At 41.3% G+C, this 26920-nt stretch overlaps 1 protein-coding gene across 4 annotated transcripts in view; it reads left to right on the plus strand.

The window, feature by feature from the left end:
• The window catches only part of LOC110527647 (protein MTSS 2), a 121234-nt gene that overhangs the window by 18919 nt on the left and 75395 nt on the right, over nt 1-26920 (plus strand). For all 4 annotated transcript variants that reach the window (XM_036983140.1, XM_021609056.2, XM_021609060.2 and 1 more), the window contains exon 3: nt 5340-5413. In XM_036983140.1, the coding sequence (XP_036839035.1) occupies nt 5340-5413 (74 nt within the window). The remainder of the gene's footprint in view (nt 1-5339; nt 5414-26920) is intronic.

The following is a 26920-nucleotide window of genomic DNA, read 5'->3' on the forward strand; positions in this document are numbered from 1 at the left end:
TATTAGCTAATAGGATCTGTGTGCATGTGTCAAATAAAAAGACAACAGAATAAGATTTGTATTCCCTGACTTCTTCTTAGACCTATATTATTTTAGTAAGGACTGATGAACACACACACCCAATTAATTTGAGCATTCGCCATAAACAAGTGTGTCAACGGCAGAGATGGGACCAAGTCACAATTTAGCAAGTCTTAAGTAATAATGGGCAAGTTCGAGAGCTCAAGTCAAAAGTTAAGTGTTTTATACCTATTTCAATTCAATTTTTTAATTCTGGTTATATTTTTGGTTTTCCTTTCAATTTGCCTACTAGTACAGTACATTGGCCTACATAATTAACTTTTTGAATCGTCATTACTAATAGAAAGGCCATCCAAATGATTTACAGCTAGTGTTTATAGCGCAGCTACAGTTTGACTGACGCTGTGAAATCTCCAATTAGAATCAAGTGTTTTTTTTTCTTCCCACCCTGCCTACTACATGCAGGTTGAGAGGTCTGTGGTTGGCTGAGGATAAACATTAATGGAAACACTTGCTTAGAGCACATATCTTAAAGCGACAAGCATTGAAAATATAGGACAATGCTCTATTTTTCCCCTTACCTTTCCGCACTTGCCGGTTCAGCGCCACTAGGCAGAACAGAATTTAACGGTAATTTCCCATATAACCCAATGTGATTTGCTGCTTTGAACAACAGCATTGTCACGAATCAAATCAAAGTTTATTGGTCTCATACACACATTTAACAGATGTTATTGCTGACGTAGCGAAATCCGTGTGTTCCTAGCTCGTGCAGTAATATCTAACAATAGACATCTAAAAGTAAAATAATGGAATTGGGATGTGTGTGTGATATAAACATGGTCAGTATGTGGATAGAATATTTGGTATATCTTTAGAATACTTAGGATAGTGTGTATATACAACACTTAAATAGGATGGCATTGACTAGAATACAGTATATACATATGGAATGAGTTAAACATTAAAGTGAACAGTGTTCCATTATTAGTGACCAGTGACTCTATGTACATAGGGTGCAGGGTTGAGTAACTGGGTGGTAGCCGGAGGGGACTAAGAACCCTTGTGTTGTGGATCAGCATAATAGAAGGGTTTCCTACATTCGCCACCTACGGGTGGCCCGTCAGGAAGTCCAGGACCCAGTTGCACAGGGCGGGGTTCAGACCCAGAGCCCTGAACTTAATGATGAGCTTGGAGGGTAATATGGTGTTGAAGGCTGAGCTGTAGTCAAGGAACAGCATTCTTACATAGCTATTTCTCGTGTCTAGATGGGATAGAGCAGTGCGATTGCGTCATATGCGGATCTATTGGAATAGTATGCAAATTGAAATGGTTTGTCAGGTAAGGTGTTATGATCCTTAAATAGCCTCTCAAAGCACTTCATGATGACAGAAGTGAGTGCTACGGGGTGATAGTTATTTCGTTCCGTTACCTTTCGCTTTCTTGGGTACAGGAGCAATGGTGGACATCTTGAAGCCAGGCTGTATCACATCCGGCCGTGGTTGGGAGTCCCATAGGGTGGCTCACAATTGGCCCAGCATCGTCTGGGTTTGGCATATGTGGGAACTCCTTCAAGGCTTTTGGAAAAGCATTCCAGGTGAAGGCTAGTAATAGGGGTTGCAACCAAATGCATAGCTGGAGCCCTGAGCTGAGAATTGTATTTGGCACATCTTAGGTAACTTATACTTTAGAAGATATTTAGCTGGCAAACATTAGTTGTGCTTTTCAAATGTAACTTGATCAACTCCCTTGTGTTGCTCAACTGTGGATAATCACATCCCGTTTGCTCCATGTGCTCATTCGAAACAAACATATCACATGATTGGCTGGATATACAGTTGAAGTCGGAAGTTTACATACACCTTAGTCAAATACATTTAAACTCAGTTTTTCACAATTCCGGACATTTAATCCTAGTACAAATTCCCTGTCTTCGGTCAGTTAGGATCACCACTTTATTTTAAGAATGTGAAATGTCAGAATAAGAGTGATTCATTTCAGCATTTATTTCTTTCCCAGTCGGTCAGAAGTTTACATACACTCAATTAGTATTTGGTAGCATTGCCTTAAACAATTTAAACTTCTTGGTGACAGGGGGGCGGTATTGAGTAGCTTGGATGACTAAGGTGCCCAGAGTAAACTGCCTGCTACTCTGTCCCAGATGCTAATATATGCATATTATTAGTATTATTGGATAGAAAACACTGAAGTTTCTAAAACTGTTTGAATGATGTCTGAGTATAACAGAACTCATATGGCAGGCGAAAACCTGAGACAAATCCAACCAGGAAGTGGGACATCTGAGGTTTTTAGTTTCATTTAAGTGATTGCCTATCCAATATGCTGTGTCTATGGGGCCAGATTGCACTTCCCAAGGCTTCCAGCAGCTGTCAACAGTCTTTAGAAAGTTGTTTGAGGCTTCTATTGTGGAAGGGTGTCGAATAAGAGCTGTTTCAACAAGTGGACTAGGCTGAGGCCAATCAGTTGTTTACTACACGGGCGCGCTGTTCCTTTTTCCTCTAATGAATACGCTATTGTCCGGTTGGAATATTATTGAAGATGTATTATTTTTCTAAAAACTAAGGATTGATTGTAAACATCGTTTGACATGTTTCTACAAACTGTAATGGAACTCTTTTGACGTCTCGTCTGGATTTTGCGCTCGCGCATTGTGCCTTTGGAATAGTGAACTAAACTCGTGAGCAAAACGGAGGTATTTGGACATAAATATGGACGTAATCGAACAAAACAAACATTTCTTGTGGAAGTCCTGGGAGTGCATTCCGACGAAGATCAGCAAAGGTAAGTGAAGATTTATAATGCCATTTATGACTTTTGTTGACTCCACAATTTAGCGGGTAATTGGATGGCTTGCGGGTTTAGAGGGTTATTGAATATTGTGGTTTTGCCGTAAAGCTTTTTTTGAAATCTGACACAGCGGTTGCATTAAGAACAAGTTTCTTTAATTCTATGTAAAACATGTATCTTTCATCAAAGTTTATGATGAGTATTTCTGTTATTTAATGTGGCTCTGCAATTTCTCTGGATCTTTTGGAGGCATTTCAGAGCATGGCACCAATGTAAACTGTTTTTTGGATATAAATATGAACTTGATCGAACAAAACATACATGTATTGTGTAACATTGAGTCCTGGGAGTGTCATCTGATGAAGATCGTCAAAGGTTAGTGATTCATTTAATCTATATTTCTGCTTTTTGTGACACCTCTCTTTGGTTGGAAAATGGCAGACCTAACATAACATCTTCTGCTTTCGCTGAAAAGCCTTTTTGAAATCGGACACTGTGGTTGGATTAACGAGAAGTGTATCTTTAAAATGGTGTAAAATACTTGTATGGTTGAGGAATTTTAATTATGAGATTTGTTGTTTTGAATTTGGCGCCCTGCAATTTCACTGGCTGTTGGCGAGGTGGGATGCTAGCTTCCCGAACGATCCCAGAGAGGTTAACTTGGGTCAAATGTTTCGGGTAGCCTTCCACAAGCTTCCCACAATATGTTGGGTGAATTTTGGCCCATTTCCTCCTGACAGAGCTGGTGTAACTGAGTCAGGTTTGTTGGCCTCCTTATTCGCACATGCTTTTTCAGTTCTGCCCAAACATTTTCTATAAGATTCAGGTCAGGGCTTTGTGATGGCCACTCCCAATACCTTGACTTTGTTGTCCTTAAGCCAACTTGCCACAACTTTGGAAGTATGCTTGGGGTCATTGTCCATTTGGAAGACTCATTTTTGACCAAGCTTTAATTTCCTGACTGATGTCTTGATGTTGCTTCAATATATCCACATAGTTTTCCTTTTTCATGTTGCCATCTATTTTGTGAAGTGCACCAGTCCCTCCTGCAGCAAAGCACCCCCACAACATGATACTTATTTCTTGCTGAGCAGCCTTTCAGGTTACGTCTATTGGACTTGTTTTACTGTGAATATAGATACTTTTGTACCCGTTTCCTCCAGCATCTTCACAAGGTCCTTTGCTGTTGTCCTGGGATTGATTTGGGGTGGCAGGGTAGCCTAGTGGTTAGAGCGTTGGACGCGTAACCGAAAGGTTGCAAGTTCATATCCCTGAGCTGACAAGGTACAAATCTGTCGTTCTGCCTCTGAACAGGCAGTTAACCCACTGTTCCTAGGCCGTCATTGAAAATAAGAATTTGTTCTTAACTGACTTGCCTAGTTAAATAAAGGTTAAATAAATGTGACCTTTTTGCACCAAAGTACGTTCATTTCTAGGAGACAGAACGAGTCTCCTTCCTGAGCGGTATGACGGCTGCGTGGTCCCATGGTGTTTATACCTGCGTACTATTGTACAGATGAACGTGGTACCTTCAGGCATTTGGAAATTGCTCCTAAGGATGAACCAGACTTGTGGAGGTTTACATTTATTTTTCTGATGTCTTGTCTGATTTCTTTTGATTTTCCCATGTCAAGCAAAGTGGCACTGAGTTTGAAGGTAGGCCTTGAAATACATCCACAGGTACACCTCCACAGGTACACCTCCAATTGACTCAAATGATGTCAATTAGCCTATCAGAAGCTTCTAAAGCCATGACATCATTTTCTGGAACTTTCCAAGGTGTTTAAAAGGCACAGTCAACTTAGTGTATGTACACTTCTGACCCACTGGAATTGTGGTATGGTGAATTATAAGTGAAATAATCTGTCTGTAAACAGTTGTTGGAAAAATGACTTGTGTCATGCACAAAGTAATGTCCTAACCGACTTGCCAAAACTGTAGTTTGTTAACAAGAAATTGGTGGTTGAAAGATTTGTTTTAATGACTCCAACCTAAGTATGTAAACTTCTGACTTCAACTGTACTTTTTGCGAAAATGAAATAATTGTACAGTATATTTAAAATGATACTGTTGGTATTTCAAAATTCCCCAGTATACTGCCCAAGCCAACCCACTAGGGGAACACATCTCAGTTCAATGTCATGAATGTCTAAATCCAGAAACTGAAATCTGAAGGGCAATAAGAAAATTCAGTAGGTCTAGGACATAATCGTGTAGGGGTTTTCCTAAATGAGATTTGAGTCTTGTGATCGAAACAGTCACCGTCTCCCCAGTAGTGACGGACTTTCTTTGACTCTGATTTAGAAACAATATGCTTAAAAATGTTAGCTGGAATGATTGTAATCAGTATGCTCACGCAAACAGAGTGAACTGATTTCAAGCCGAATGATGCAATAACATATTCTTATCTGAAACCTGTCTAGGGTTTCTTCTAAGGCTGGTTTTATTGTGTACACGAGTGGTTTAAATTGAATGTTTCTCCATTACTTTTTTTTGTTTTTATCTTTCAGGGCAACCGTCATCGTCACAAGCTCTTTCCTGGATGCCTTTCAGAAGGTGGCAGATATGGCGACTGGAACAAGAGGTAAAGGCAAAGATGTGTATCTATTGTTCATCGCTTCTTTAAGCCACAGTAGGTGACATAGACAATTCTAGTTTGTGAAAGGGGAGTCAACTGTTGTCATGTGGCATGAATTGCTCTTTCAATATGGTGCAGAGTAGGTCAGTCGAATTGTATATATTTTTTTGCTCTATGGTGCTTTAATAAGCTACTACTGACTAAGTATTTGTCTGCGGTTCTGTGTACATCTATGAAGGACACCGGGGCTGTCGGATGAGCAACAGAGGATGGGCCCACTCACTGGCCTACACTTAAAACTGAGAACGCCCATAGGGCAGGAGATCTGAGGATTTGCAGGACTGTTTGGAATTTGTGTGTGTGCCCTTGTTTTCAGCTCATGTGCTTTCAGTTAAGAACATGGCTCTGAAGCACAATACAGTATCGGTGTAGGTTATCTGTTGTGATATTGTGATCAAACTCCCCCCTCTCTCCCTAGCGATCAAGTGACACAATCCATTATTAATGAAATTATCATTGCTGTTATACAACATGTGTAGATGCCCCCCCCCCTCACACTTCACCATTGTTCTCTATGGATGGGGCCCAGGGATGCAAACTCATTGGTGCGGGAGAAGGAGGAACAGAGGGAGTGTTTCATGTAGGCCTGGTGTGTTTTTACCTTACTGACACAATGGAAACACAGATCATTATGCATTTCATATTCCTTACTACATTCCTCCTGCCCAATCACAGGTTGGATAAGAGGGAAAAAAAATACATTCAGTAGCCTTTTCTATTATATAGTAATAAGCGTGAAGTTAAATTCAATGTGTTGTATTGAGTACAGGTGTGAATACCAGGGACAGGTTTTTTTGCAGCACACGTGCAGAACATATAGAGAACAGAAGCAGGTGTCCTGGGGTGGGGAAAACCCAGTGGTATCACATCGTTAGTGACATTTGACATTTGACTCCATATGTGTCGTTTCATAGTTCTGATGTCTTCACTATTATTCTACAATGTAAAAATAAATAAACCCTTGAGTAGGTGTGTCTGAACTTTTGACTGGTAGTGCCTATACATTTAAAAAAATATATTTTCTTTCCAACTGTTAGGTTCTTATTCTTCAGAGTAAATGACCTACGGGCTCTAGAGAAGCTTTAACCAAGTTGAATTCTTCCTGAAGGTTCTGTACAGCTGTAATCGGACAGCAAAACATTTCTCACTTCACAGTTATATACATCCTATTTAAGACACTGCCCTTTCTCTCCAATCCTTAGTTTATGGCTGTACAGGAAGCTAAAAAAGAGGGTAACAGGATAACAAACCTTTATTACTGCCTTAAGAGAACCTGTCCTGACCTCAACCCCTCCATCTAATCCATTGATTTTTTTTTCAGAGAACCATTAACTTCTGACATAACCCAGTCTCTTTCATTTCCTATCTCAATGATCAAAGTTTAGCCGATTCCAACACAACTCTAAAAATCCTATCAGTGACTTTTGGCTCCCTAAAATCTGTATCCGACCCATCCTATATCGGTTGGGGTCTACTACTGACTCCACTCAATCAACCGATATTGATCCTGCCTGACAAACGTAATAAAAGTGCAGTTGACGTTGGTATTTTGGACACAGTAATTGCAGAATCCCCTCAGATAAAAATATCTCACACATGTGAGAGAAACCTTGATACAACATTTAATTTATTGAGGATAACTGAATCAGTGCAGTCTCACGCATGAGCATTTTTGAAGACAACCTCAGATTGAATAAGCGTTTGAAGTTATAACACAAACACCTGTGTTGTAATTTGTTGCCTCATAAATTAAACCTCTCACTCAGCCAATCTCTGATTTACATCATTTACATTGTAAATTTCCATGTGACCCAGTTCCCTTCATTTGTAAAGGTCTTCCCTCTGGGCAGAATGCCAGTCAACCCGAAGGCCATTATTCATGTGTCTGTTACACAGCATGACAAACAGTGTGATGCCGAGACATACTTTATAACGCAACACTTTGATTTACCATGGAAATGCCTTTATCAGTGGGGCGGTGCACAATTGACCCAGCGTCGTCCGGGTTAGGGATTGGCTGGGGTAGGCAGTCATTGTCAATAAGAATTTGTTCTTAACTGACTTGCCTAGTTAGATTAAAAAAAATCACTGGGCTGTTCTATAAAGGAAAGCACTGCTCCTGTCACTTTGTTTCATGCACAATGGAAATCAAATGATTCAGGGATAGCACTGTTATATTGAGTTCGGTATTTATGTAGATGCCTGCATAAAAGGTAAAACGAAGTCGCGTGTAAAACTGTAACACAGGTAATGCAATGTGACCGTGTCTGGTATCACAGGCGTTGGTGGAGTCCGTTTTTAGTATGCATTTGTATTCTAAAGAGAGGGGTAACTTATTTAGTGTTATGCACTAAATTTAGTGTTTAGTGTTATGCACTTTATTTTTACTATTTTCTACATTTTAGAATAGTGAAGACATCAAAACTATGAAATAACACACATGGAGTCATGTAGTAACCCAAAAAGTGTTAAACAAATCTAAATGTATTTTAGAGTTTAGTAGCCACCCTTTGCCTTGATGACTGCTTTGCACACTCTTGGCATTCTCTCAACCAGCTTCACCTGGAATAATTTTCCAACAGTCTTGAATAAGTTCCCACATATGCTGAGCGCTTGTTGGCTGCTTTGCCTTCACTCTGCGGTCCAACTAATCCCAAACCATCTCAATTGGGTTGGGGGATTGAGGCCAGGTCATCTGATGCAGCACTCCAATCTCCTTCTTGGTCAAATAACCCTTACACAACCTGGAGGTGTGTTGGGTCATTGTCCTGTTGAAAAGCAAATTATAGTCCCACTAAGCAGAAACCAGATGGGATGATGTATCGCTGCAGAATGCTGTGGTAGCCATGCTGGTTAAGTGTGCCTTGAATTCTAAATAAATCAGACAGTGTTCCCAGCAAAGCACCCCCACACATTAACACCACCTTCTCCATGCTTCACGTTGGGAACCACACATGCGGAGATCATCCGTTCACCTACTCGGGGTCTCACACAGACAATTTGGAGTCTTCTTATTGGTGTCCTTTTTAGTAGTGGTTTCATTGCAGCAATTTGACCATGGAGGCCTGATTTTTCACGCAGTCTCCTCTGAACAGTTGATTTTGAGATGTCTGTTATTTGGGCTGCAATTACTGAGGCTGGTAACTCTAGTGAAATAATCCTCTGTAGCAGACTCTGGGTCTTCCTTCCCTGTGGCATTCCTCCTGAAAGCCAGTTTCATCATAGCGCTTGATGGTTTTTGCAACTGCACTTGAAGAAACTTTTCTTGAAACAAGTTCTTGAAATTTTCCGTATTGAATGACTGTTTCTCTTTGCTTATTTGAACTGTTCTTGGCATAATATGGACTTGGTATTTTGGTATGTATACCACCCCTACCTTGTCACAACACAACTGATTTGGCTCAAACACATTAAGAAATTCCAGAAATGAACTTTGAACAAGGCATATCTATTAATTGAAATGCTTTCCATGTGACTACTTCATGAAGCTGGTTGAGAGAATGCCAACAGTGTGCGAAGCTGTCAAGGCAAAGGGTGGCTACTTTGAAGATATATTTTGATTTGTTAAACACTTTTTTTTGGTTACGACATGACTCCATGTGTGTTATTTCATAGTTTTGATGTCTTCACTTGTATTTCACAATGTAGAAAATAGTAAAAATGTAATCTTAACTGACTTGCCTTAGTTAAATAAAGAACAAATTCTTATTTACAATGACGACCAAACCTGGACGACACTGGGCCAATTGTGCACCGCCCTATGGGACTCCCAATGACTGCCAGATATGATGCTGCCTGGATTCGAACCAGGGACTGCAGTGACACCTCTTGCACTGAGATGCAGTGCCATAGACCGCTGCGTCACTCGGAATGAGTAGGTGTGTCCAAACATTTGACTGGTACTGTACATGTTTGAAATTGTTTTGATAGTGCAATCACTCTGTTTTTGTCTCTCGTTTAACAACATTGGTTACTCAAGCCTATGTACTTATGCATCATGACATTCTTAATAGAGGGTGATGTTTTTCAATCTCACTTTGTGAAAGTACTGCATCACATTGTTACAATGTAGGCTTGTTTTTATCTGACTTTATTTATTTATTTAACCCATATTTTACCAGGTAAGTTGACTGAGAAAGCATTCTCATTTACAGCAACGACCTGGGGAATAGCTATAGGGGGGATGAATGATCCATTTGTAAGCTGGGGATGATTAGGTGGCATGAAGGTAAAATTGGGACTTTAGTCAGGACACCAGGGTTAACACCCCTACTCTTACGTTAAGTGCCATACTATTTTTAGTGTCCACAGTCAGGACACCTGTTTAACGTCCCATCTGAAATACATCACCCTACACAGGGCAATGTCCCCAATCACTGCTCTGGGGCATTGGGATATTTTTTTAGACCAGAGGAAAGAGTGCCTTATACTGGCCCTCCAACACCACTTCCAGCAGCATCTGGTCTCCCGCCCAGGGACTGACCAGGACCAACTTTGCTCCGCTTCAGAAGCAAGCCAGCAGTGGTATGCAGGGTGGTATAACGTATACTCCCCAGTGCCTCATACGTTTAAAAAAAAATAACAATTTGTCTGGAAAAAGGCAGTACGTTGACGTCCAACCTGTTATTCGCAACATGACTTGAGGACTAGGCTATATTTATCACTGGGAACATTTTGACGAAGTGTTTAGAGTTCCTGCGTCTGTTAAATATTCCTGTGACACGTGCTTTCTATAGGCAAACTTGCACTGCCACATGCCCCCTCCCCGCTCCCAGCATTGAGCTCATGGAAATCTGTTTAGAAAAGGGGAAATGTATACATTCTAAACAAAGGGAAGGAGAGGGGGGAGATGTCTGTGTATCTGAATGGAAGGAGTGTGGTGGGAGCACAGCCCTCGGTCTCCTTAGTGGTGATGACAGCACATGTCCAAACAGTCTTTGATTTCGCTGCACATTTCCCTTTTGAGAGCTACAGGGAAATTTGTTTTGGGTTATTAGGAATTCCCAACCCTGTTTTTAATTTTCTAAGTTGCCAGTCCATTCCTCAGTACTACTCCATCAATAACTAGTATTTTGGCTTCCCCAAGTTTCTATGCTAGGTTTCGACAGTGCGGGCTTCTCGTCTGCGGGTTTAGAATCATTTGTGAAATCTGTTAATGTAAGAGGCTCAATATTATGCTGTTGTCAACAGCATGATCTGACTAATCTGTGGATCCTCATGACTGGTTACCATGAGGATGTCTTTTTACATTTTTATTTTTTTTATAAACGTGTTGTATGAGGCAGACTCTTTTTCTCTAGTGCATCAAAGAAACATCACAAGACTCGCAACAGTGATCCACAAGACAAGGGAGGTTCTGTCAGAGCTACTAATTCAAACCGAATCAGCTGAAAAATGTAGTGATCTACAGTTTTAGACTTGAAGGAGCATAGTATGATTTGAAGTTACTGAAAGAAGGAAAAGCTAAAACATGAAGAGCATTGTTGGATTGTTCTGACCCAAAATAAGTGTATGAATAGAGTTAATAATTGTATGGAGGGCTGTCCCCCAGGATATATTCTACTTTTACCTTAGATGGAATCTTAACTAGTCAAAGCATTGAGACCTGTCTGGAACACAGCACAACACAGTCCAGTGGCCCACCGCCACAGCAGACCGCCGCGAGGAGGGGGCGTCTGAGTAAACTGAGTAGGTGTGAACAGAGCCCCACTCTTGTGCTGAGAGACACTGAGTGCTTTTGTGCAGTGGTGAGATGTGGGCACCAGTTATTCTGGGATGTGTTTAAGGGCGAGACGGAACACTGCTTGGTTTGCCCACCAACCCACACAGAACACCAGACATGTTGCTAATGTGTGAAAGTGCTGGTGAGAATTTGGCATTGGTTGGACAAGGAGGCTACTGGTGAACTACATGGCTTTTACCTTTATTTAACTAGGCAAGTCAGTTAAGAACAAAGTTATTTTCAATGATGGCCTAGGAACAAGGTGTTAACTGCCTTGTTCAGGGGCAGAACGACAAATTTTTACCTTGTCAGCTCGGGGATTCAATCTTAGCAACCTTTCGGTTTTTAGTCCTACGCTCCAACCACTAGGCTACCTGCCGCCCTAGTGTGCCACAAAGGTTATCAACAAATTGGGATTCATTTCGTAATACATTTTGTGACGTTGTCCTCCCACGTTGGCTGTGCCAGTTTTATCTCCAGAGTCAAAGGTGTCTAGCTAGGCAGCTACTTATGAACAGAGCAGAAGTTAATTACATGTGTTTTACAAGGTTTCCATTGAATAATGCTCTCCAGCTATACCGGCAGTTGCACCACCAGAGACTTATCAAACTGAAGATGGCTCACAGGGGTGGGGTGGAATAAATGAGGTTGGACCTATGTTGTTTTTTTTTTTTTTTTTTTTTTGTCTGTTCAATTTGAATTTGATCCATTTGAAACCACGTTGCATTGGAGTGGTCCAGGAAAAGCTGGGTCATGTTTCTGCAGGCATTGGCCCCATCTGGAGCATGAGCTCACAGCTTGTATTATTGTACTATTGTGGCCTGTGCCTAAACAGCACTGCGTGACGCACGCTAAGAGTCCATTTGGTACAAAAACAACCACAACCATCAAACGCTCGTCCACCATGAGAGGAGGAGGATTTTACAACTGCTCAAGCCTGGCCTCTCAGCGGTGTGCTGTTTTGGCTTAAGTAGCATGCCTCTTTTCAGGTGGTGCAGACGGTTTAGGGCAGTCCATGGAGAGTGGCCATGTGGAGTGAGTTTACTGAGGATGATTCTACTCGGCATGAACTGGAGAGGAAAGCTCACGCACTCCTTTCAAAGGATAGACGGGCAGGCAGGCCGTTCAGGAAACCAGACGAAGTCCATTCAGTGTGAAGTGTGTGGGAGTGTCTGTCGCCTTTTTTGACGGTGCCTCAGGATGGAGCTAAGCTACCAGGAGAGGAAGTTTGTCCCCAAACTGAGTTGGAGAACAATTCTTGACTACAGTGGACATCCCTTCCGCCCATTCCCCTTTCCATTGACTGACCCACATCCCAGCCTGGCCCAGCTGATAATGCTGCGCACTGCTGATCAGCCAGACCACATTACCAGCCTGCCATGCCCTACTGACAAGCCTCTCAATGTCGCAGGAAATGAAATGTTGGCATCCTCATGAGAAATCGCTCAGACGAACCTGGAGAAAAAACAATTATTCCGTTTTTTAGGTATTATACACTCATACGAGTCTGCTCAATCCATGTCGATAGTGAATTACGGTCATACAGATTGATTTGGACAGGGATAGCATTACCTGGAAAGTTGTTGATGTATTTGAGACTTATTTGCGGGCTGAAGAATATCTCAGTTCAAACTGAAGACATTGGTGGAGTGCCCTCCTCCCCCCGTCTTTCATTAAGCAATTAGATGGGTTGCTGTATACCACATTTGCATGGAAGGCTCGATTTCACTGTTGGTGTCAAATAAAACCAATGACATAAAAATAATAATAATATTCTCTTTATAGTAAAAAAGGAACATTTTAAATGTTTTCTGTTTATTATAACTTCATAAAACACTACAAACAATTGCAGGACTTAGTCTGTTAAATATGGAAGGAGTAAGTTGTTCCTATTAGGGGAAGTAGGGGTGACTATAATGAGGAAGTTGCATCAGGCCTTTTCCAGAGGCCTATATTCAGCTTGATCTAGTTTTGCACACAGCAGGAGCTTCCACATCCCCTCTTATCTGATGCTGACCTAGCTTATTTTTTTAGCTTGCTAATGTGGTTGCATAGGGTCATTTTCACCGCCCGACGCTTTTGCCCATTTACTGCTTATCACTTACAGTGCCTTGCGAAAGTATTCGGCCTCCTTGAACTTTGCGACCTTTTGCCACATTTCAGGCTTCAGTAAAGGGGCTGAATAATTTTGCACGCCCAATTTTTCAGTTTTTGATTTGTTAAAAAAGTTAGAAATATCCAATAAATGTCGTTCCACTTCATGATTGTGTCCCACTTGTTGTTGATTCTTCACAAAAAAATACAGTTTTATATCTTTGTTTGAAGCCTGAAATGTGGCAAAAGGTCGCAAAGTTCAAGGGGGCCGAATACTTTCGCAAGGCACTGTATTAACCATTTATTCACATGACTTTATAGGGCTGGTAATTGCCAGGGACCTCACTATACGATCTCACAATGCTTTGGTGCTGATATGTTTTGTAATTCTCATGATTCTATATGTATTACGATTATATACTGCTTACCGTATGTCTGCTGCAGAGGGACAAGAGAAATATGAGAAGTTTTAATCAGTCATGATAATAAAGTAAAGTGCTGAAAACAAATTGACTCATTATTTAGAAATATGGAGAACAAGCTAGGAAGGGAAAATATCGGTACAAATAATATTGCGATATTGTAAAAACGATACATATCGTCCAAAAATAATATCCCAATTTGCAACTTTTTCATCAAATTTCTTGTTAACAAACTATAGTTTTGGCAAGTCGGTTAGGACATTACTTTGCATGACACAAGTCATTTTTCCAACAATTGTTTACAGACAGATTATTTCACTTCACCATATTACAATTCCAGTGGGTCAGAAGTGTACATACACTAAGTTGACTGTGCCTTTTAAACAGCTTGGAAAATTCCAGAAAATTGTCATGGCTTTAGAAGTTTCTGATAGGCTAATTGACATCATTTGAGTCAATTGGAGGTGTACCTGTGAATGTATTTCAAGGTCTACCTTCAAACTCAGTGCCTCTTGTAGACCTCCAAGTCTGGTTCCTCCTTGGGAGCAATTTCCAAGTGCCTGAAGGTATCACGTTCATCTGTACAAACAATAGTACGCAAGCATAAACACCATGGGACCACGCTGCCGTCATAATGCTCAGGAAGGAGACGCGTTCTGTCTCCTAGGGATGAATGTACTTTGGTGCAAAAAGGTCAAATCAATCCCAGAACAACAAAGGAACTTCTGAAAATGCTGGAGGAAATGGGTACAAAAGTATTTATATCCACAGTAAAATGAGTCCTTTATCAACATAACCTGAAAGGCCGCTTTTTGGAGAAATGTCCTCTGATCTGATTTAACAAAAATAGAACTGTTTGGCTATAATGACCATCGTTAGGAGGAAAAAGGGGGAGGCTTGCAAGCCGAAGAACACCATCCTAACCGTGAAGCACGAGGGTGGCAGCATCATGTTGTGAGGGTGCTTTGCTGCAGGAGGGACTGGTGCACTTCACAAAATAGATGGCATCATGAGGTAGAAAAGTATGTGGATATATTGAAGCAACATCAAGACGTCAGTCAGGAAGTTTAAATCTTGGTCGCAAATGGGTCTTCCAAATGGACAATGTCCCCAAGCATACTTCCAAAGTTGTGGCAAAATGGTTTTAAGGAAAACAAAGTCAAGGTATTGGAGTGGCCATCACAAAGCCCTGACCTCAATCCCATAGAACATCTGTGGGCAGAACTGAAAAAGCATGTGCAAGCAAGGAGGCCTAAATACCTGACTTCGTTATACCAGCTCTCTCAGAAGGAATGGGCCAAAATTCACCCAGCTTATTGTGGGAAGCTTGTGGAATGCTACCCAAGTTACACTCTATTAGTATTGCCTTTAAATTGTTTATGTAAACTTCTGACCCACTGGAAATGTGATGAAAGAAATAAAAGCTAAAATAAATCACTCTACTATTATTCTGACATTTCACATTCTTAAAATAATCCTAACTGACCTAAAACAGGGAATTTTTACTAGGATTAAATGTCAGGAATTGTGAAACTGAGTTTAAATGTATTTGGCTAAGGTGTATGTACAATTCTGACTTCAACTGTATATGCACATAAAATCATTATGTAACCACTCCAATAGGGTGTTAGGTATTACTCTGTTAAAGACATGTTTTTACCGTTTGAAAAATATCTGAAACGCTGAGTGCCGTCAGCTAGGTGGGCAGCCTAGTTAGAATCACAAAGCATACAAAAAAACACCTGATAAAGCTAAATTAAGAAAGATAATGTTTCACAAACTTTTGTAGATACTATATGCACTAGAGATGATCACTTTGAAAACATGACAAAATATCAAGATATGTCTATCTTCATAAATTGTTAATATTCAGCTTAAATATTTTTTTTTTTATCTTGTTTTAGTTTACACGCTAGATCAATCTATATCAATTGAGATTTAAATTCAAAATTAATTAAGTATAATATTTTTTTTAGATATCTATCTAGTGGCCAATTGATTCAGTCTCTGTCATCTGAGATGTGTCTGTCACAGGTGCTGGACCTGATAATCTCATACTAAATATCCAAATCACTTCCTTGCCACACCTAAGTGTCGTGTCAGGTCAACCTGGTGATGTGTATCCACAATGGCACCCTATTCCTTATCAAGTGCACTACCTGTAAACAGCCCTGTGGGCCCTGATCAAAATTTGTGCACTATAATTAATCGGGTGTAGCGTGCCATTTTAGATGTCGACCAGGGGACAGACGAGGAATGGTAGGCAAATAAGTTCACAATTTGTGAGACGCAGAGTATGTGTACGGATGAGCTCCACAACGTGTGGTTCCCACCATGATGCATGGAGGAGGAGGTGTGATGGTGCTTTGCTGATGACGCTGTTTTATTTAGAATTAGCTTACGTTAATTCCATCTTCCATTGAAGATGCCCCCTGAATCGGGATCTACCCATCAAAAATGTTGCTTCAAAGTGACTGTGGCCATGTGCAGTCTCATAGTTTGGTTTTCAATTTACTTTGGTTGCCTTTATCAAAAGGAAACGCATCAGGTCACTTCCAGCCAGGTCACACTTCAAGTTCTTATGGCTGAGTATTTTCCCTATTTATTTAGCTTAGCAGCGGCTGTTATGGCTGGGCGATTATGGTCAAAACATACCACGGAATAAAATAAAAAAAAGTGGACGGTATTTTGTTATTGAAAAATAAGTTCTACATTTGCTTTGAGTAGTGTGTGTGACCCTAGGGTGGCAGCACATACATTCTAAGTCATTTTAATGGGTCTTTCTCCATTCTGATTGTTTTATACTGTTCATTTAAATGTTCTGCATTTCTTGTGCTCATTTGAGATCATTTCCAGTGTGAACACCTGCACATTAACACCTCATTCCAAAATCATGGGCATTAATATTGAGGTGCTCCCCCGTTTGCTGCTATAACAGCCTCCACTCCTCTGGGAAGGCTTTCCACTAGATTTTGGAACATTGCTGCGAGGACTTGCTTCCATTCAGCCACGAGCATTAGTGAGGTCGGGGACTGATGTTGGTGTTAGGCCTGGGTCGCAGTCGGCGTTCCAATTCATCCCAAACTTGTTAAATGGAGTTGAGGTCAGGGCTCAGCAACCTAGTCAAGTTCTTCCACACCGATTGACAAACCATTTCTGTATGGACCGAACTTTGTGCATTGGGGCATTGTCATAGTGAAACAGAAAAGGACCTTCCCCAAACTGTTGACACACAGTTGGAAGCACAGAATCGTCTAGAATGTCATCGTATGCTGTTGCGTTAAGATTTTTCTTCACTGGAACTAAGGGGCCTACCCGAACCATGAATAACGGCCCCAGACCATTATTCCTCCTCCGACCCCAGATTTGTCCGTTGGACTGCCAGATGGTGAAGTGTGATTCATCACTCCAGAGAATGCGTTTCCAGTGCTCCAGCGACCAGTAGCGACAAGCTTTCCAACACTCCAGTCGACGCTTGCAACCTTAGGTTTGTCTACAGCTGCTCAGCCATGGATACCCAATTCATGAAGATTCTCAATGAACAGTTCTTTGGCTGACGTTGCTTCTGGAGTCAGTTTGGAACTCTGTACTGAGTGTTGTAACCGAGGAAAGACTATTTTTCCCGTTCTGTGTGCTTGTGTTGCCTGCCACATCGTGGCTGAACAGTTGTTGCTCCTAGACGTTTACACTTCACAGTAACGGCACTTACAGTTGACCGAAACTGCTCTAGCAGGGCAGAAATTTGACAAACTGACTTGTTCGAAAGGTGGCATCCTATGACGGTGCCACGTTGAAAGTCACAGAGCTCTTCATTACAGGCCATTCTACTGCCAATGATTGTCTATGGAGATTGCATGGCTGTGCTCGATTTTATACACCTGTCAGAAACGGGTGTGGCTGAAATAGACAAATCCACTCATTTGAATGGGTGTCCACATACTTCTAACTATGTAGTGTAGATGTGTACCCACGCAGTAGAAAATGCAATTCCACTTAAAAAAAATACAATTCGCTTTTTTTACCGACATGAATCTTGTATGAAAAAGAAAGGAACAGTTTGAGGGGAAAATACGGTTGGAGCTACAGACTAGCCTACCTCTCCCTTCTGTCGCAGCTCAGTCTTGCATGTCTCGTAATATTTGTTAGGCCAGGGCTGTGCGAATGAAATGCTTCGTTGAACACGCTGACAGAAATGCTCTCTCTATGCCTGGCGATATGACGAAGGAAATTGGAAAGAAATTAAATTGTTGGAAATGTTTTCTTTCCTTGGAGTAAGTTGACTACTTGAACATACCCTGTTCATTTGGACCCTTTCACAAATCTTATGTAAATAGATGAGATGGTGCATTACGGCCAGGAGATTGTTCTCCTGAGTCATGTCCTAAAGAACTAGGACACATGCACTCAAGTGACTTTTTTTTTTTTTTTTTTTTTTTTTGCCTCTTTAAAAAAAAAAAAAAACGCTTTTGAGAATTGTTTTCCTACTTATTGCATTTTGGGACATTCACACGTAGCCTACAGCCATGTGCCCATTGTTGAGCTTATAATGAAGAAATAGAACTATGGAAATGTTAAGCTGAATGGGCTCCTCTGTTGCATCAGCCTCATTTAGCTTTTTTACATTTATTTGCAGTGGTTCTGTCATCCCAGAACTGTCCCAGAGTCAGTTTTGAAACTCCCTTTATTTTCGAGCCCTGGAGGGAATTATTTTATAAAGACAAGTATTTTGTTGTAATTGTAGTGCTGCTATATTTTATAGACTATTATTTTGAGACATGCTTGAATATGTAGGGAATAGGGAGCCATTTGGGACTCATCCTCTGTTTTTACCCCTCAATCCATATCAGCCCCTTATCACTGTTAATACCTCAGGCAACAATTGAGAAAATGTTTAAATGGAGGACACGTCAAGCACAAAAGTCAGTAAAAACCCACTGTTCATTTTTGTCTGTATGACTTGGGTGTTATGGTTCAAAAACTGATTTTACCCCAAAAAATTTAAGCCTGGCTGTGTTTTTATATAACCACTCTAAAGTACCATAATTGTGTTTCCCAAACTAGGATTCAATATAGACAACCTTGGGAGTATTTGGTTTCGCTAATGCAAGTATTTTTTGTAACCTATTTGTGTTTAATATATTTATGTAATATAAACATTTTTAAATTCCATAGTGAGTTCAGCTATATTGGGATATTTTAACTGGCGGGAAACATTTGCATGCAATCCCTAATCACTGTGTGCATTTGTCAGAAATACAGTGAATTGTGTCCCGACGGTAATACATGTATATTAATGCTCTATGGACAGGCTTATTTAAGAAATGTCAGGGCAATTAAATTTGACTCTCAGAATATGCATCTGGGAGTGAATGAAGAATGACACACAACCTGGCCCACGACGACTTATTTGATCACAGTTCACACTGGTGCCTCGCTCTTAAAGCTTGACTGGCAGATCTGAATAGAAAATTATTCATTTAATTGTCTAATTGCAGGACTGATAAAGGGTCTTGTATAACTATTTGCGTCTCAGTATTAAACAATTTTAAGAGTCCAATGTAGCTTTAAATACTGCTAAAAGTTACTTGAACCCTTTAACATTTCAAATGCAACACATCTCTCGTTGCGGTATCTTTATTCTCCACCACCACTCTGAATTTAGACACAGGACCTGACATGTCTGGGCTGTGCTGCAGGTACCATTCCTATGCTATTGTGCAGTGTGACTCAGGTGTGAGTGGTGTAGCCTATCCCCTCCCCAACTGCTCCAAGTGCAGGGCTACACCCATCGTGCCCCAGGGCTTGTCTGACTGAGTAATGTTGATGTATGCCAGTTGGATGAAGTGCTTAGCTTCCCCCCCAATAACAAGGCTTGGCCATCCACCTCACTGCCTAGGTCCTAGGTGTTAGGACATGTGCAACCTTTATGAAGGGATCGGCGTCTCCTCTTTCTCCATCTTTCCTCTCGTTAACTATGCACTCATCACCTGTTCCCAGGTTGCAGGCAAAGCATTACTTTACCAACCTGTTCCGTCCTGCGCTGTTTTCCTGCCCCCACAGTTGCAGACACACCCAAACCAGGCCTCCCCTAATCCAGCACCAAACCCTTGTGGTTTACACTTGACTCCTCCCCCTTTTGGAAGAGGGGGCTGGCTCCAATTTCACACACCCTGTTGTGTTGTGGGGCTATTGTAAGAGAAACCTCCCGTTGTCAAGCTCTGTATCCCATACTGTGTATTTTTCCATGTGTTTTGCAGACAGTCGCAACATTGGGAATTAGTTAAGTTGTCACTTCAAATGCTTTTATACACCATCTGGAGGGCATTTCTTGGACATGTGCTCATTCCTTTCTCACTACAGCCCCAATGTTAAAGAAGGGTGTTGTCGACTTGGTGTCTGTCTGCCAACTTGCACTACACTAGAGCAAGTATGCCACAATGTACATTATGACAGCGTTTTCCCCATCGAACTCATCAGAGGCCCGCTACCAAGGACTGTGGGCTCTCCTCCGTGGCCGATGTGAGTAAAATATTTAACCCTCGCAAGGCTGCTGGCTCAGATGGCATCCCTAGCCGCGTCCTCAGAGCATGTGCAGACCAGCTGGCTGTTGTGTTTATGGGCATATTCAATCTCTTTCTATCTCAGTCTGCTGTCCCCACATGCTTCAAGATGTCCACCTATGTTCCTGTATCCAAGAAAGCAAAGGTAACTGAACTAAATGACTCTCGCCCCGTAGCACTCACTTCTGTCATCATGAAGTGCTTTGAGAGACTCGTCAAGGATCATGTCACCTCTACCTTACCTGACACCCTAGACCCACTCCAATTTGCTTACCACCCCAATAGAACGCCATCTCAATGCACATTGCGCTATCCCATCTGGACAAGGGGAATACCTTTGTAAGAATGCTGTTCACCATAAGCTTGAGGCCCTGGGTCTGTACCCCAACCTGTGCGACTGGGTCCTGGACTTACTGACGGGCCACCCCAGGTGGTGTAGGTAGGAAACAACACCTCTACTTCGCTAATCCTCGACCCTGGGGCCCCACAAGGGTGCGTGCCCAGCCCCCTCCTGTACTCCCTGTTCACCCATGACTGCATGGCCACGCACGCCTCCAACTCAATCATTAGTTTACAGACACAACAGTAGTAGGCTTGATTACCAACAATGATGTGAGGGCTCTGGGAGTGTGGTGCCAGGAAAATATCCTCAACGTCAACAAAACAGGAGATGATCGTGGACTTCAGGAAACAGCAGAGGGAGCAGCACCCCACTATCCACATCAACAGGACAGTAGTGTAGAATGTGGAAAGCTTCAAGTTCCTTGGCGTACACATCATTGACAAACTGAAATGGTCCACCCACACAGTGTAGTCAAGGCGCAACAGCACCTCTTCAACCTCAGGAGGCTGAAGATATTTAGCTTGTCACCTAAAACCCTCACACACTTTTACAGATGAGAGCATGCTGTCGGGCTGTATCACTGCCTGGTATTGCACCGCCTGCAACCGCAAGGCTCTCCAGAGGGTGGTGCGGTCTGCCCAACGCTTCACCGGGGGCAAACTACCTGCCCTCCAGGACACCTACAGCACCCGGTGTCACAGGAAGGCCAAAAATATCAAGGACAACAACCACCGAGCCACTGCCTGTTCACCCCGTTATCATCCAGAAGGTGAGGTCAGTACAGGTGCATCAAAGCTGGGACCAAGAGACTGGAAAAACCATCAGACTGTTAATTAGCCATCACTAGCACAGAGAGGCTGCTGCCTATATACAGTTGAAGTCGGAAGTTTACATACACCTTAGCCAAATGCATTTAAACTCAGTTTTTCAATTCTTGACATTTAATCCTGGTAAAAAATACCCTGTTTTAGGTCTGTTGGGATCACCACTTTATTTTAAGAATGTGAAATGTCAGAATAATAGTAGATTGATTTATTTTAGATTTTATTTCTTTCGTCACATTCCCAGTGGGTCAGAAGTTTACATACACTCAATGGTAGCATTGCCTTTAAATTGTTTAACTTGGGTCAAATGTTTCAGGTAGCATTCCACAAGCTTCCCACAATAAGTTGGGTGAATTTTAGCCTATTCCACCTGACAGAGCTGGTGTAACTGAGTCAGGTTTGTAGGCCTCCTTGGTCGCACATGCTTTTCAGTTCTGCCCACACATATTCTATAGGATTGAGGTCAGGGCTTTGTGATGCCCACTCCAATACCTTGACTTTGTTGTCCTTAAGCCCTTTTTCCACAACTTTGGAAGTATGCTTGGGGTCATTGTCCATTTGGAAGACCCATTTGTGACCAAGCTTTAACTTCCTGACTCTTGCTTCAATATATCCACATAATTGTCCCTCATGATGCCATCTATTTTGTGAAGTGCACCAGTCCCTCCTGCAGCAAAGCACCCCCACAACATGATGCTGCCACCACCGTTCTTCACGCTTGGGATGGTGTTCTTTGGCTTGCAAGCCTCCCCCTTCGTCCTCCAAACATAACAATGGTCATTATGGCCAAACAGTTGTATTTTTGTTTCATCATACCAGAGGACATTTCTCCAAAAAGTATGATCTTTGTCCCCATGTGCAGTTGCAAACCGTAGTCTTTTATTTTTATGTTTTTTTTTTAGCAGTGGCTTATTCCTTGCTGAGCGGCCTTTCAGGTTATATCAATATTGGCCTCGTTTTACTGTGGATATAGATACTTTTGTACCTGTTTCCTCCATCTTCACAAGGTCCTTTGCTGTTGTTCAGGGATTGATTTGACCTTTTCACACCAATACAGAACGCGTCTCTTTACTGAGCGGTATGGCGGCTGTCCCATGGTGTTTTTACTTGCATACTATTGTTTGTACAGATCAACGTTGTACCTTCAGGCCTTTGGAAATTGCTCCCAAGGATGAACCAGACTTGTGGAGGTCTACAAAAAAAAAAAATTCTGAGGTCTTGGCAGATTCCTTTTCATTTTCCCATGTTGTCAAGCAAAGAGGCACTGAGTTTGAAGGTAGGTCTCGAAATACATCCACAGGTACACCTTCAATTGACTCAAATGTTGTCAACTAGCCTATGAGAAGCTTCTAAAGTCATGATGTCATTTTCTGGAATTTTCCAAGCTGTTTAATCTCTCTGGTACAAGTGGGACGCTAGCATCCCACCTCGACAACAGCCAGTGAAATTGCAGGGCGCCAAATTCATAACATCAGAAATCCCATAATTAAAATTCCTCAAACATACAGGTATTATTTACCATAGAGAAATGGAGAAAATGAATCACTAACCTTTGATCTTCATCAAATGGCACTCATAGGAATTCATGTTACACAATACATGTATGTTTTTTTCGATAAAGTTGATATTTCTATCCAAAAATCTCAGTTTACACTGGAGCGTTACGGTCAGAAATGCATAGTCTCAAACAAACAAAGTGCAGAGAGTCACATCAAATAACAGTAATACTCATCATAAACTTTGATAAACGATGCAAGTGTTCAGCATTGAATTATAGATAAACTTCTCCTTAATGCAACCGCTGAGTCAGATTTCAAAAATGCTTTCCGGCGAAAGCACACTTTGCGATTGTTAGGTCAGCTCCTAGCCACAGCAACCCATACAGCCATTTTCCAAGCAAGGACAGGATTCAAAGTCAGAAATAGCATTCAAATTAATCACTTACCTTATCTTTATCTGGTGGCACTCCCAGGTCTCCATTATAGACAAGTGTTCGATAATGTCCCTCTTTATGACCAAAAAACTCCTTTTCGTTTGTGCGTTTTGTCCAGTAATCCGAATGCAGAAGGCGCGTGCACTAATTCCAGACAGCTTAAAAAAAAAAAATAAGTTAATAGAAACATGCCAAACGATGTAAATAATAAATAATCAATATTTCAAATGGACAAAAGCTTTGTCAATAGGAAAGGAGAAACAAGAAAGGTGTGTTCATGATCAGACTCATGGCTGATGAATGGAAATGTCCACAGGCCACTGATTGAGAGTGCTGTATCTCCCTCATTTTTCAGAGTAAAAGCCTGAAACGATGCCTAAAGACTGGTCACATGTTGAGGAAGCCATAGAGCTTGTGAACTGAGTCTTTGTATGGTGGATAGGCTTTCAATGGAGAAACGGCCTTTCAAAATAATAGTACTTCCTGGTTGGATTTTCCTCGGGTTTTCGCCTGCCTAATAAGTTCTGTTATACTCAGACATTATTTTAACTCCTATTCTATTAATTATATGCATATCCTATCTTCTGGGCCTGAGTAGCAGGCCGTTTAATTTGGACACGCTTTTCATCCAAAATTCCGAATGCTGTCCCCTACCCTAGTGAAGCTAAAGGCAGTCAACTCAGTGTATTTACACTTCTGACCAACTGGAATTATGATACAGTGAAATAATCTGTCTGTAAACAATTGTTTGAAAAATGTATTGTCATGCACAAAGTAGATGTCCTAACCGACTTGCCAAAACTATAGTTTGTTAACAAGAAATTTGTGGAGTAGTTGAAAAACGAGTTAATGACTAACCTAAGTGGATGTAAACTTTCAACTTCAACTGTACGTAGACTTGAAATCACTGGCCACTTTAATAAATGGAACACTAGTCATTTTAATAATGTTTACATATTTTGCATTACTCGTGTGTGTGTGTATATACTCTATTCTATTCTACAATGCCTCTCTGACATTGTTCGTCCATTATTTATATGTTCTTAATTCCATTCCTTTACTTAGATTTGTGTGTATTGGATATTTGTTGTGAAATTGTCAGATATTACTTGTTAGATATTATTGCACTGGCGGAGCTAGAAGCACACACATTTCACTACACCTGCAAAAACATCTGCTAAACACTTGTATGTGACCAATAAAATTTGATTTGAGAGGCTTTTCAAACAAAGGGATCAAACCGACAAAGTAACACAAATTAGTGTAAGGATGTGAATCATCTGTGTATAATAAACCTGAGAAACCTGATGAAATCCAATGTCACCATTTTAGATAAGTCATGCATTGAGAATTTCCACATGACTCAAAAGCACATTTCGATGTTGAGCTAAAGGATGCTGATGGTATAAGAACATATGGTGTTGTACGGTCCCAACAGCAGGCTGTCTGTTTATCCATCGCTTTCTACAGGTAGGCCGATGCACCACTACATTAGAACTAAACTAGAGGAAGAAGGAAGAACATGAACTATTGGAATTGTCTGTTAGCATAAGATGTGTGCGACGATACACTGACTGATATTACTGACACTGTAGTACCTGAGTCTGCTACCTAGCTTAGTCGGCGTTTTAGTGTGCACGTCACTCCCTACCCACCAGGCTAGCCTCTGCTCATCCTCAAAATTCAAATGTTTGTTTCTCAGTAGGTAATTTGCATCCTCTTATTCTCTAGTACTGAGGACTGAGTGCTCCCACACAATTGGTGAGGTGTACATCTGTGCGATAGACAAATCCTAATCACGATAAATTGACTGAATTATTCTCTAACAATAAATATATATGTTAATGTACACCTCCATTTACTTTGTAGTATTATCCTTAAAAGTACTAACTATTAATTGGAATGTCGTAGCTCTCAATTGTCCTGTTAGCAATCGCCTATATTTGCAGATTTACATTTAAATTTCACATTTCTCTAGTGTAGGCTACTTATTGTAATTATCAAGATAAGTCAAATGTCCTCTAAGTGTCTGGTTCTGTCTTCACAATAATTTCAGTTTTATCGGCTCAGATCTAGTAACATGTTTCTGAGTGCAAAGCATTTCGGCCAAGTGCGAAATGAACCTGTGAACTGCACTGTCACATTTGCACATACTTAGTTAATGAATGGGACACTGTTCACCCCACCGGAAACACACACACACATGGGCATTTAGAGACCGTAGACTTGATGTGCAGAGAATGGGATGAGGCATTTGTCGGCCTATCTGTGTTTTGTTCTTGTTTTGCACCCCTCACTGTTTTGGGTAAAATGTCAGCATCGAATGTAGGCAGTTTGAAGTCCAGTGACATCTCTGTTTAGGTTATTGCAGAAGTCTGTCTGTTTCTGGTCTTCATTCAGTTGGTTCCTTAACCCTGAGTGAACTTTTTACCTCCGCACTGTCCTACCAGCCAAAATAAACAGACGTTTTGACTGCAGCACTGGTTTGTCAAAACGTCTGCTTCTCTCCTCAAACAAGTGTCTTTTGTCATGCACGCCCTCAGTTTGATGGCACCGGATTACCTTGATGTGATTTCACAGAGCAAACTGTTTTCCCCAGCAATTAACTCATTTGCTTATGTTGTGCCGATGCCCAGGTTCACTCACAGACCTCTGTAAGAAATCCAATGTGATCTCCCAGACTTGAATAAAACATACTGAAGACCAGGGAATACTTAAGTGACTGTAGCAATACTGTCTCCCTCTGCTGGTGTTGATTTCTCTCAGAACACTGATCCTTTTATTCCCAGGAGAGTTTCACATTAAACAAACGTTCAATGTCCTATAAAGTGCCACCTGTGACAAACTGCATTGCTATGATGCTATGGGTATTACCATTTGTCGACCAAAGCTGCAACGCATGGTCTTAGGAGGATTTGAATGATAAGTAGGCCTGGTCAAAAAAAGCGTTCATTTGCGCTTGTTACAGGTTTTGGTTTTTAGACCTGTGCTGGTTGCCATCTCATTAGTGGGAAGGTGTTTCACCTGTGCTGGCCCAGGTGCTCCAGTTGTCTTGATAGATGAGGGTTAACACCTTTTAGTTGGTGCTCCCTATTTTTAGTTCTAAACAATCCTTTGTGATTTTTGTTTTGCTCCAACTTTTTGGTTTGCCTCCTGTCTTTAAGTTGGTTCTTTTGTTTACCTCTTAGGGGCTCCCGAAAGACACTCATGGGGGTGTCAACTGAATGTCGACGAGCAACAACTACTAGAACCTAAAAAGACACCCCCATGATTTTATTTTTAGGTTCTAGTAGTTGTTGCTAGTCGACATTCAGTTGACACCCCCATGAGTGTCTTTCGGGAGCCCCTCCTAAAACCCCACCTGGTTTGTTTGTTGATCAGTGACTCTTTGTTAGTTCCCGCTTCTGTTTGAGCAACATTTTTGGTTTTCCTGCTGGGGAACGTAACACGCTACTTTATCATACTGTTTGTCTGACGTAACAAATATCTCACAAGATCATAGAGTTCATGTGCACCCATTTTAACCTTTGCAGCTGTTGCCAGCCTGCCTTGTTG

The sequence above is a fragment of the Oncorhynchus mykiss genome, chromosome 7, assembly GCF_013265735.2.
Source record: "Oncorhynchus mykiss isolate Arlee chromosome 7, USDA_OmykA_1.1, whole genome shotgun sequence".
Taxonomy (NCBI): domain Eukaryota; kingdom Metazoa; phylum Chordata; class Actinopteri; order Salmoniformes; family Salmonidae; genus Oncorhynchus; species Oncorhynchus mykiss.